General features: G+C 57.7%; 1 protein-coding gene across 3 annotated transcripts; it reads right to left on the minus strand.

Annotated features, from left to right (window-relative positions):
- Positions 1 to 402: 402 nt before the first annotated feature.
- PNPLA5 (patatin like phospholipase domain containing 5) lies at positions 403 to 11,588 on the minus strand. Of its 3 annotated transcripts, XM_012449493.2 has the most exons (9): positions 11,396 to 11,588; positions 10,748 to 10,980; positions 9,427 to 9,492; positions 8,902 to 9,111; positions 7,166 to 7,226; positions 5,864 to 6,049; positions 3,799 to 3,931; positions 1,134 to 1,250; positions 403 to 527 (listed from the first exon to the last, which is right to left on the minus strand). In XM_012449493.2, the coding sequence occupies exons 1-9, from the start codon at positions 11,586 to 11,588 to the stop codon at positions 488 to 490; spliced, it is 1,239 nt and encodes a 412-aa protein (XP_012304916.2). In that variant the 3' UTR covers positions 403 to 487. The 3 variants fall into 3 exon arrangements, with proteins under 3 accessions (XP_012304916.2, XP_021524340.2, XP_064224260.1); XM_021668665.2 differs by lacking the exons at positions 9,427 to 9,492; positions 10,748 to 10,980 and having other exon boundaries at positions 8,902 to 9,088; positions 11,392 to 11,588; XM_064368190.1 differs by lacking the exons at positions 10,748 to 10,980; positions 11,396 to 11,588 and having other exon boundaries at positions 8,902 to 9,088; positions 9,423 to 9,541.
- Between the last annotated feature and the right edge of the window lie 640 nt (positions 11,589 to 12,228).

Genomic DNA, 12,228 nt, shown 5'->3' on the forward strand with positions numbered 1-12,228 from the left:
AGGAGCATACCCAGCCCATCATTTCAGTTAGCTCCTCTGGTCTCTGACTGGGGCGTTGGGCACTTTCTCCGTCTTCTGTATGTTGCTCTGTGGGCAGCTCCATGGCAGAACAGGAGCCCCTCTCCCCAGCAATGCTGCCCTCCTAGTATCCCTGCCTGGAAATTCTGGAATGAAGATGTGTGTCTCTGTGGCTTTCCTCCTTTCTCTCCCTGATGAGATGGGGCAAGAGGGAGGGCCGGTGACCTGGGTACACAGTGACCGGGACCATGCTGACAGGCTGTGCCCCAGGGACCCAGCTCCAAGCTGCAGGGTCTCCATGGAGATTAACGGAGCCTCTTCCCACTGGAGCAGATGTGGACACACAGGACAAAGGCCAGAGCAGGATTCCAGGGACACCAGGTCACTGGGCTAGCCCAGCTCAGCCCCCTCAGGCCTGATGGGTGGGCCCGAGCTCCAGGGTATGGTCCGTTTGTGGAGCTATCTGGGGTTAGAGGGGGCTTGTTTCTGGGACACCAGTGGCCAGAGGGCTGTGGAGAGAGCAGAAACCTCAGGTGAATGCCTGGGGCTCAGAAAGGGCAGATAAAGCTAGGTGGGTGCAGGTGCAGCAATGTGGCTGAGCTGGAAGTGTCAGGAAGGTCCCAGGATGCCTATTCCCCAGAGGACTGCGCTGACGTCCCTGCTAAACAGATGACTGTCGAATGGGTGGAGGAGGGCCGCTGGGGACCCCTGAAGTTGGGAGGGCCAGCCAGAGGAGAGGGACCAGGCCACCCCAGGTCAGACCACACACAGGGCCAGCCTCGCCCAAGGTCACATGGGGATGGACAATGGCAGGAGGACTGGTAGGGATCTGGTGAAGCCAAGAGAGGCACCTGTCCCATGGACAACTCAGTGACTGTACCCAGCAGGTCATGCAGACTGACCAAGGTGACTGTCATAGGGCGTCCAGCACAGGTCACGCACACAGCAGTGACCAACACACGTGCCAATGCCTGCATGAGTAGGCCAGAGGGACACAGGTAAGCAGGTGGTCAGGCCGATGGCATGGATGGCCTGCCCAGGGCCCAAGAAAGCAGCTGGTGCATTCCCCTCAGCACGGCCACCCTCCCTCCATCCCTGTCCTCTGCCCACCTCACCTGATGGGACCAAGGAGCTGGGCTTTGGTCCTGGAGTACACCTTGTGGGCCACGCTCCTCAGCAGGCCCTGCATCCACCACAGGTCAGCTGGCACGTCGGGCAGCCACACCACCAACCTGGAGAAAGGGCCAGGTCAGTTTCACCCAGGTGAGCTCAGGGTGTGGCCCCACCGAGCCCACCCTCCCCACAGGCCCAGAGCAGAGCCGGGACCCTGCACCTGAGGGCTGCCCAGGTGGGAGAAAGAAGTGCCGGCAGTGTCGGCCACTGTTGCAGAGCAGGTTGGAGCCACGAGGGCACCTGCAGGGGTAGAATGATTCAAAACAGACTTTGAACGTGGCATTGGTGGCCAGGCCTTAGGGTCCTTGACTCCAAAGGGAATAAGTAGGAAGCACAGGGATGGAGAGGGGCCTTTGGGGTCAGGCTGGCTTGGGGGTGCAGCCCAGCTTCCCTGCCCATCAGCTGGTGACCTGTGCAGGTCAGGACACCTGTCTGGGTCTCTGTATCTTTGCCTGTCAAATGAGGACAGTCACCTCGCCCACAGTTCCTAACATCCTCCTTATCTGCATCCATTTCTCTCTCTAGGCCAGCCCTTGACCTCCCCACTCCACCCCTCTTCGTCTACTGTCCTCTCAGAAGCTGCTGGACCTCCAAAAACACAGCTGACAGACCTCCCTCTTGCTCAAGATGTCCCCATGATTCCGCAATGGCCCCATGATGGAGCCAACCACACATTCAGGGTCCTCAGAACTGCGTCTTGTCCCAGCACAGAGGAGAGCATAAGTCCATCTGCAGAGCCACAGCCCTGCAGGACTGTGCCTGAGAAAGCCCTGACCGGACACCTCAGACGTTGGCCTCAACCTGCGCCACAGCACCCTTGGAGGGACCGCTACGCCAGAGCTTAAACGAGGCATGCAGTCCAGAGAGCTTGGTGTGACGGCAAAACATAAGCTGGACTGTCACCTCCCTTGTTCTGGACCTCCTGCCTCTATTAATGCAGCCTACGTGTTGAACATGTGTATTGTGAAAAACACTGAGAGCGAACTTGCCTGTGATCTGGGCAGGCTCCCCTTTGGGGCTCACACAATGGATTTTTTTTAACTGAAAAGGTTGGACTTTACATTTATACTTTTGGATTTCAACTTGTGGTTTCTGTAAACAGCTCAGCTCGAGGAGAAGCTCAGTAGAAAGCTCTCTCCTGGCTTTGGGCCACTGGTAATTTAAACAGCAGGACTGACCCAGTCATTAACTCAACATTGAGACAGAGACCTGTGGTTTATAGTCATAGACCTTCTTCCAGAGAACAACGAATTTTAAAAAATACGGATCTCCCCATGACACCTCCCTGCCTTCCCACCACTCTCCAGACAAAGACCACGCTCAGCTGGCTCCAGAGCTCTGTGCATCTGCCCCACCAGCCTCCCCTGCCTCGTCTTGTATGGCATGCTGAGGCTCCAGCTTCACTGACCTCCCTTCCTGCTCCTAGAATGGGCCTATCTCCCTCCTGCCTCTGGACTTTTGCACGTGCTATTCCATCTACCTAGAATGTTCTCCTTGTCCTCTTTGCCTGGTGGACACTGACTCATCCTTCAGATTACAGCCCAAGAATCACCTCCTCCGGGCAGCCTTCCCTGGCCGGAGAGCCCCAAGATGGAGCTGTGCCAGCTGAAAGCCAGTGCAGACTTCTCCCAGGTAACCTCTAGGCGGAGCTGTAGTCACAGGTGAGTGTGTGATAATTTGTGGTTCGTGAACACCACCAGGTGAGGAGCTGGGTCTGGGTCAGTGCTGCTGCCATGGCCCCTGAGAGGTCCTCAGCAACTGCTGGTGGAATGAATGAACAGCTGATGCAGAGGGACATGTGACCCAGCAAGCTAAGATGTTGCTGAGGGCCTAACCACAGCCGGGCTGACTTGGAAGGGCAGTGTTTTAAAGAAAAGGAACCTGGAATCCCATGCCTGGAATCCCAGCACTTCGGGAGGCCGAGGCAGATGCATCACCTGAGACCAGCCTGACCCACATGGCGAAACCCTGTCTCTACTAAAAATACAAAAATTAGCCAGGAGTGGTGGCCTGAGCCTGTATTCCCAGCTACTCGGGAGGCTGAGGCAGGAAAACTGCTTGAACTCAGGAGGCGGAGGTTGGAGTGAGCCAAGATGGTGCCATTGCACTCCAGCCTGGGCAACAGAGTGAGACTCCACCAAAAGGAAGGGAGGAAGGAAGGAAACCAGGAAGGAAGGAAGGGAGGGAGGGAGGGAATCAGGAAGGAAAGAAGGAAGGAAGGAAGGAAACCTGTAACCCAGAGAGGTCAAGAGATCCAGCCCCAGCCACATAGCCAATCTGAGACTCTGCTGGGTGGAGCAATGGGCAAAGGTCACAGAGACAGTGTAGAACCCGGTGGGTAGAGACCCCTCCTGCAACCAGAGGGCCTCCGGCTTCTAATTGCAGCCCCCATGCCACTTCCCCACCAGTCTTGTTTTGCAAGGAGACCACAGAGACTGAGTCATGAAGCCAACAGTACACAGCGTGGGGACACCAGCCGGGCTCCCCCCACGCCCCCCAGTCCTGCCCACCCAGTGTGCTGGCCGCCCCTCCTGCCATGGGCGCCGGTCTCCACCACAACCTCAGCCACAAGCCAGGCCCTTCCCAGGCCCCCTGGCCAAGCCTTACCTTCTGCTCCGGAAGTAGATGTACTCGAAGGGCAGCGTGCAGGGCAGCAGCATGTATGTCAGCACCTGCCCAGGCCCCGACCGGCAGAAGCGGGCCCACAGGCTGCGGTCCCTCTTACACGCTTTCTTCAGTGCTGCAAGAGAAGCCCCAGCACGGCCCTGCCCACCTGGAGTCCGTGGGCTGGCAGCCTGAGCCCCATCCCACACAGTGAGAGACTGCACCCTCCGCCTTCTGCAGATGAAGCAGCAACACTGGCCGAGCCCCTCCCACAGGCCGGCAGGTAGCTCTGCCGTCATCACTGTCCATGAGACAAGTGGTGTCTGCCCTCTCATAGACGAGGAGACTGAGGTTCAGAATGGAGCAGTGACTTGCCTAAAGACCATCAACAGGAAGTGGCAGGCCAGGATAGACTTGAGGACTGTCAGGCTCCTGAGCTCTTTCTATCTCTCCTACCCCTCCGGGAAGTCTGTGGCCTGCTAGGTTGGGACAGATGCTGTCACCACACTCCCTCAATAACAGTAACACATCAGTATTATTAATAACCACAGCCGCAACTGTGACCGCAACAACTGTCTCCTGGGTCCTTTATTCACTGACCTGACCAGAGTGGAAGGGACCAGCCTCTGGGCTGGGATGGAGCCAGAGCCAGAGCCCAAATCCCAGCCTCCAGACACAGCCCAGGCCACAGCTCAGGCCACCACGTCCACTCTGGCCACTGCCCTCTGGAGACGGGGCATTTGAGGATTCGCAGATAGCCCTGCTCCACATCCACCTGCCGAGTGTCTTGGGACAAGTCCTAGCTTCCTCCTCTGTAAACTGGGGATCCCGGCAGGACTTTCCTCCCTGGGCAGGAAGGTGAGGATTAGGGATGACATTCACAATTCCCTCCCCAGCTGGCACAAGGCGGAGCTCCCAGGAGTCGGTGCTCCACCCAAGGGAGCTCCCTGGTGCCCCCGTGTAGCCGGGGGGATACTTCTAGATTCTGGAATCCCAAACTTGGACCTCAGGGGCTCAGCACAGGTCCGCGCCCATTTCTGCATGTCCTTGTATGTTCTCCGGCATGGAAAAAGGCACCCTCCTCATCCCCTTGCCCACCCCACTCTCCCTGCTCTGGCCTCGACCGCCATCACTCTCCTTCAGCCTCTTCCCACCCTGCTGGGTCCACCCCTCCCCCACCCACCACCACCTCATTCCCTCCTCCCACAGCTTTTGAAGCCACCTGCCCACCCTGCCAGCCTCCCAAGCTCACCTCTGCTGCCTGCCCCTCAGTTACCACGCTGCAGCCACAGGGACGTCCCGTCTCTCCCTCCCCAGCCCCAGGACCTTTGCATGCACCATGCCCTCTGCCCGATGCTCTTCTGCCTCTTGGCCTGGCCAACATCTTTCCAGCTTCACTTAGGTGGCACTCAAACTCACCCCCACCGTCATTACATGTGCCTGTGGGATCCTGTACTTTCCTGTTGTTGCAGTTGTGACACTGAGTCACAGAGGAGGAGAACAGACTAAATGGTTCTGAGTAGAACCCTTGGTTCTGCCATTGCTACTGTGTGACCTTGGGCAAATTGCTTAACTTCTCTGTGCTGTGGTTTCCTCGTCTGTACAATGGGAACAATTCTGTACTATCCTCAGATGGTTATTGGAAGGATGAAATGAGTTCATTTTCATCTGGAGAATCCAGACCCTCTGTGTGTGCCTCTGCTGTGTCCCTCAACACGTCCTGCCCTTTCCTGGGCAGTGGGCAAAGACCTGGCTTTCGCTGGCACAGGCTTGGGTTCAGGTCCACCAGTGGCAGGCTCTGAGCAGTTGGTGAGTCCCTTCCTTTCTCTGAGCTTTGTTTCCTCATCAGTGAAGTGGGTACAAATAATGCTTAGGCCCAGGGTTGTGGTGAGGAATGAATGATGCCGCATGTTAAAAGCCCATAGTACCACACCTGGCACTTAGTTGGTGCTCAGTAAATGAGTCCTGTCCTCTTCCAGACCACGAGTGCCTTCAAGGCAGGGTCCCTGACCCCGGGCCCCTGAGTGCAGGGCCTTGGCAGGTGAGCAAATGCAGGAAGAGTCCATACCAGCCTCCAGCTCTGGCGAGAGCTGCTCAAAGTTGGGCACGTCCTTGACTTGCACATGGGGCACTTTCCAGTTGAGAGACAGGCCCCCCTTCTGGTGTTGGTCACAACCAGCATCCCAGCCCCCATCACCTGGGGTTGGGGGTTCCTTAGACACCAGCGTCCATAGCACAGGTTCCTTGGTGAGTCCTGGGTCAGGGAAGGGAGAGGATAAGACAAGGCAGGCATCTGAGCCTCCCCAAGGTTCCCCACGCCGCCCACATTCCTCGGTGCCCAAACCCAGTTCCGGGGACCCACTATGCTGTGGGATAGACCCACGACTTATTCTGAATGACTCCCTCCTGCCTTCCCCCCGACCCTGCTCTACCCTGCTCCCTGCCCACTTTCGAGTGCAGAAACCAGATCCCAGAGACACAATCCAGGGTTCAAATTCTGGCTCTACCACCTGCAAGCTATGTGACCCAATGCCTTGTGCCTCAGTTTCCTTCTTTTTAAAAAAGGATAAGTAAGACCTGCTTTATACGGTTGCTCTGAGAATTAAACAAGGTAAATACATAAAGCTTAAGCCCACATCTGGGCGTGTGTGAAGCGCTGGGCAAATGCCTCCTGGTCGTGTGTCTTTGGTTGTAATGCAGAGCTTGAGCACGTGAGTTCTTGAGCAGTTCATTCGACCTGCGCCTGAATGTCTACCCACTCATTTGAAGAGCATTGTCCTGTGGAGACATCCAGGCTCTCCAGCCCAGACCTCTCTGGCCCACCCACTGCCCCATGAACACACACACACACACACACACACACACACACACACACCCCTCCTGCCATATTGAGTTATGTGCCCTCAGGGTGCCTGCCTCTGCCCCTTCTCTCTTGTTCTTCCCTCTGCTTAGAATACACTCTTCCTTTGCATCTTCAACCTTGCTGGTGTTCTCATAACTAGTCAGAACCCAGCGTATCTGTCACTGCCTCCAGGAAGCCCTCCTTGCCTACCCCCAACCCCCAGGCCGAGTCCAATGCTGAGTCCTCCGGACTCCCTCAGCCCTGAGCATCCCTTCATCACTGCACTCATTTCCCTGGGTTGTCTCTCTGTGGGTCTGTCCCGTGCACCAGGCTGCTGGCTGCTCAACAGTAGAACCTGTGTGTGATTCTCCTCTGAGTCCTCAGTACTCAGCTCAGGTCCAGCACAGAGCAGATGCTGAGGACGAGAGTGAGTGAGCCCAGGTCCGTCGTGGCTCAAAGGCTCAAGAGGCAGTGTCCACCTGGCACCATGTGGGCATGATCCCCAGCCACTGTGGGATTGCCACCTACCACGTCTCTCCAGGAACCTTAGGGCATCCAGGTAGCCTTGTCTGCAGCTGTCGGCCACTACCTGCCAACACACAGGGCCACGGTGGGGTTGGCAAGGCCTGGACCTGCCCCTCGAGCCGATGTCACAGGCCAGAGACTTGTTTTCAACTAGAGACAATCCCAACCCAGCCTCTTCTCCCCAGGCGACCATTCAGCAGGGCTCAGGGACCCCTGGGGACCCCAGCGTTGGGCAGGAAGGGCCAGAGGCCTGCAGGCAGAATAGATCTGCTCGACTGGTTCCATCCCTGCAGCCACATTGCGTCCCCCCCCCCAGACACCCTGGCTGCTCTTGCTCCAGCTCCTCCCCTCTCTTGCCTCAGTTTCCTCCTCTGGAAGATGGGATGACAAGGCCTGGGATGGCTAGGACTTCATCTGGCCTCTTGTAGGGCAGTGGATGAGGGTTCCCTTTGCCCCTTTGCTGTTCACTTTCAGGACCAGACTGAGACGGGCTGAGAAACCAAGAGCCCCACCTACCTGTCTGATTAAAGCCCCACCTGTGGCAAAGGGTGCTGGACCCCCTCATCCTTGCTGTGAGACCTCAGCATGGAAGTGCCAACTCTCTCAGTGCCTCAGTTTACTTATCTAGAAAATGGGGCTGGGATCTTCTGCTCACCCAGGGGTGTGGGGAGGACCAGAGGAAATGAACATGACCTTGTCTCATGACTTAGAAAGCACTACACAAACGTGAGAGGTAGGAGGGGCGGGGAGGAACCAGGATGTGGTCGGGGCGGAGGGGAGAGAGAGAGAGAGAGAGAGGGAGAGAGAAAGAGAGAGAGAGAGAGTTTGTGTGTTTGTTTGTTTGTTTTTTTGAGACATAGTCTTGCTCTGTCACCCAGGCTGCAGTGCAGTGGCACAATCTCAACTCACTGCAACCTCCACCTCCCGCGTTCAAGTGATTCTCCTGTCTCAGCCTCCCCGGTAGCTGGAATTACAGGCATGCACCACCACGCCCAGCTAATTTTTGTATTTTTAGTAGAGACTGGGTTTCTCCATGTTGGCCAGGCTGGTCTCAAACTCCTGACCTTAAGTGATCTGCCCGCCTCAGCCTCCCAAAGTGCTGGGATTACGAGTGTGAGCCACCACGCCCCATCAGGAGGAGTGAGTTTCAACAGTTGTCAGATTACTCATTTTTAAGAAATACCAAGGGGTTTAGAAAAAAACCCTCATTTGTTGTTTTCTTTGCACTTGTGCCTTGCCTCCACAATGGATAGTCAGTCTGGGCACAGTCAAGGGCAATGGTGAAGAGCATGGGCCTGAGCCAGCTGAAGGTCTGAATCCTGGTTTTGCTGATTCCAGGCTGTGTGACTTTGAACAAGTTGCTTAACTTCTCTGAGCCATCGTGTCCTCCCTTGAGAAATGGAAGTGGTAACAGTACCTGCCTGCAGACCCTGGCCTAGGGGAGCACAGGCGAAGGCCCTGCCCAAAGACCACCAGCTCAGCAGAGTTGGCGCAAGTGTGTCCCCTTGACCTGAGGCCAGTCCTCACTCAGCACTGGCTCATGGAGGCAAGAACAGCAAGGATACACCTGATGAACCCCAGGCTTAGGATCCAGGCCATCCTTGGCTGTGAGACTTGGGACATATGTTGTAACTGCCTTGAGGCTCGGGTGGTGGCGGGGGTTAGGGGCACACAGAATCTGACTCATAGGGCCCTTGACCTTGGCCAAGCCTCTAACACCTTCACAGGGCTGGACCTACCTCAGGGTTGGGGGACACAAGGCATATGAATCCCAGGAAGAAGTTCTCGGTGGAGATTTGGTAGCTGGCATTGAAGGCGTTCAACTCATGCAGGTTGGCGGAGGTGCTCTGGGGGCAAATATCCACCGTCCCGTGGAAGGGCGACACAGTGATGGTGGAGGGGCAGTCCGCAAAGGGCAAGTTGTTGCTCAGAGCCCCATCGATGTATCGCTGTAATTTGTGGGGGGCAGGTGGGTGGTGCTGCCCTCTCAGAATGCCTCCCGCACTGGCTGCAGCGGATGACCCTCTAGCTGCCCCTGAGTCACCAGGGCCACTCCAGCCCAGGAGGCTGAATGCTCCCCAGGAGCAGGGGGAGGGCCTGGCACACAGTAGGTGCTCACGGCTGGGGATCATGCCCCACACGGTGCCAGGTGGACCCTGCCTCTTGGGCCTTTGAGCTGCTAGGGTTTCCTCCACCCAAGCCCTTCTCCACAGTGTGCACCCCAGGCTTCCCAGAGCAAGGACAGGGTTCCAAAGTGCACTCACCTCCCCTCTGAACTCCGGGGGAATCACCCCACAATAGAAAGGAATGTATAAACTGCAGACCAACACCTAGGAAGAGAACAGTCAGCAGGAACACGACTGTGCATGCTCCTTGCATTCAGAACCTCTGGGCACAGTTTCTAAACCCAGCAGCCTGCAAAGGAAGTGTCATCAGTCCCGCGTCCAGATGAGGAAGCTGAGGCATCACCTCCCAGCCAAGCTCTCCCAGGGAAGCAGGGCTCGGAGCACCTCTGTCTTGGAGCCTTCTGTCTTGATGGCCACCTCCTCTTTCTGTGGGTGTGCAGGGAAGGAGGCCAGGTGCTTGCCGCAGGCGAGTGTCCACAGGCTCCTGAGGAAGCCAGCCACGGACCCCAAAGACTGGCCCAGAATCCTTGCCTGTGTAGCAGTTGGGGCGGGGCCTGGCACATAGTAGGTGCTCAGTACACACTAGCTGCTGTCCCTATTATTCATCTGCGGGAACAAGACTGTCACATGCATCTCCATCTGGTCAGAGCCAGGATGGGTGCGGCACCTCCCAGAGAGAGCTGGGATGTTTCCAAGTGTTCCAAGAGACAAAGTTCTATATTCAAAAGCTTGCAGGCTCTAGGTTGGTGGTTCTCAACTAGGAGCGATTATCCCCCCGCCCCCACAGGACACGTAATGTCAGAGGCACTTTTGGTTGTCACACAGTGTGCCTGCACGTGCGCGTGCGTGTGCACGCTATTGGCAAATATCAATAGAGTCAAGGTCTATGTGAAGCATCTTTTTTAGACATCCTATTTCATTTCAGTACTGGGTTGTTCCTTACCTCTTTCTTAGAGATGAGTTCATTACAGAGACCACCCACCCCCCAGAACCAAGGAGCATAGAAGCTCCAGGAAGGCAAGGGCTTCTGTCTGTTTTGCTCCCTGTTACAGTCACAGCGCCTAGAACAGTGACTGGCACATAACAGACATTCATTAAATATCTGCCCACTGCCAAAAAGCACCTGGAGGATGGGGTGGCGCGGGGGCTGGGGCTGGGCAGCTGCCCTCTGGAAAGAGCAGTCCCTTTGGGGGCCCTGACTCAGCAGCTTGACTCTGCCGGGCTCCAGCCAGACCCTTCTGTGTGCAGCAAGCCCGGAAGTCTCCAGCCTCACCCTGCCAATCCTCTGTGTGCCTCAGTTTCCTCGCCTATAAACAGGTCGGCCCTCCCTCCCTCCCTCCCTCCTTCTGCGCCCCACGAACACATCTGCCTGGGAAGTACCTGGAAGTCACTCTGGACTGTATGGAGCCTGTCCACCTGCCGCCCACCCCGCCAGGCCCTGGGTCCCGGCACTGCCCACCTGGATGAGCTCATCACGGGTGGCAAAGTCAGTGATTATGAAGTTGCGGCCGTCGGGCCAGCGGGTCAGCGAGATGCCCAGCCGCTGGGAGGCCAGGATGTGGGCGTCGGGGGGCAGAGAGTCCTGCAGCTGCCGCTTGATGTGCTCAATGGGCGCGAAGGCTGGGTGCAGGATGCCGAGGCTCAGCCGCTCCAACTGCCTGGCCAAGCCCAGGAGGTGGGTGCAGCAGAAGTCTGCAGGGGGGCGGGGGAGGGGAGGCCTCAGCGCGTGGGTCCTGCCAGCCCCTCCTCTCCACACCCTCACCGCCCTGCTAGGTGCAATGGGAGCCGGATCCTCCTCACTCCAGCTCAGAATTTCTGGGCTCGGCCTTGGATTCAAATGTTCCGTTCACCTTTTCACCTTTTGCCCCTCAGCCGACCTGGGAAACAGAGTTTCTGGCTCTGAACCACCATCCCTCCTCTGCAAATGGGGATCACCTAGTCCCCAGACCTCGGGGTTCTCATGGGATTAAATCGGGCTGTGCTGGGGTAGAAGGTGCAGGGCACCGCGCCAGGCACCAGCGCCTCTGGGCTCCCACCCTGTCTCGTCGAGAATCCTCTTCCCTTAAGGTGTCCCCGCCCTTCTTCACCCCTGCGGTCAAGGACCCACCGACCGACTTGCCGCAGACGATGCTGACTGCGTTGAGCGCCCCAGACGAAGACCCGTAGAAGCGGCGGGCGCCTTGGAGGAGGCGAGGGGCGCGCTGGCGCAGGCAGTGGGTGACGCCCACGTGATAGAGACCCAGGAAGCCGGCGCCGGAGAAGGACAGGTTCCAGCTGCCCTCCTCCTCCAAGAAGCCCATGGCAGGGGCACCCGGCGGAGTGATCCGGACGAGGAAGGCTCACTCCGTGGTCGGGGATGGGGCAGGGATGCGGCGCTGGACGGGGCTGGGCCCAAACGTGGGCTCTGGCGGGAGCCGGGCTGGGGCTGGTGTGCCCTGCGCCGCCCCCGGGCTGTGTCTCCTGCGCCCCAGCCAAGGAAGTCCCCGGTCGCGACCAGCCCCCCACTCCAGGTGTGCGCCAGGTGAGCCCCAGAGGTGCCCGCGTGCTGTATATACCCTGGCACCGCCCCCACGCGCTGCCCCGGATCCGCAACGGGTCACAGATTTCTGGGTGACAGGGCAGGGGGGTGGGACCAAATCTTGGCCTCTTCTCTGGTAGTCTGGGCAATTGTTATTTCAGTCCTCATATGCAAATGAGGAAACGGAGGCGCAGCCCAGGATGGTGGCAGCCAGTGGCAGAGTAGGACCCAGGACACCTGGCCTTTGGGTCAAACCAGGCTTCAGTCTGCAGCTGTGCTGGGTCCAGGGAGGGGCCTGGGGGAAAGGGAGGTCTTTTTGGGCCATCCCCAGCCCCCATCGACTTCGGTTTTCCCAGCCCCCATCGACGTGGGTTTTCCCAGCCTCCTCACTCTCTCTGGCAGCACTTTTTCAGCCCAGTGTG

The sequence above is a fragment of the Aotus nancymaae genome, unplaced genomic scaffold (assembly GCF_030222135.1).
Source record: "Aotus nancymaae isolate 86718 unplaced genomic scaffold, 86718_ANA_hifiasm-v0.15.2.pri h1tg000076l, whole genome shotgun sequence".
Taxonomy (NCBI): Eukaryota; Metazoa; Chordata; class Mammalia; order Primates; family Aotidae; genus Aotus; species Aotus nancymaae.

What these genes read in the sequence shown, in the direction of transcription:
- PNPLA5 (XM_012449493.2), bottom strand. Translation starts at nt 11,588, where the DNA reads ATGGGCTTCTTGGAGGAGGAGGGCAGCTGGAACCTGTCCTTCTCCGGC. An exon ending in CGTCTGCGGCAAGTCGGTCG is followed by an intron (nt 10,981 to 11,395) that starts GTGGGTCCTTGA and finishes GCCCCCCTGCAG; the next exon opens with ACTTCTGCTGCACCCACCTC. An exon ending in TTGTGTCCCCCAACCCTGAG is followed by an intron (nt 7,227 to 8,901) that starts GTAGGTCCAGCC and finishes GTGTGTTGGCAG; the next exon opens with GTAGTGGCCGACAGCTGCAG.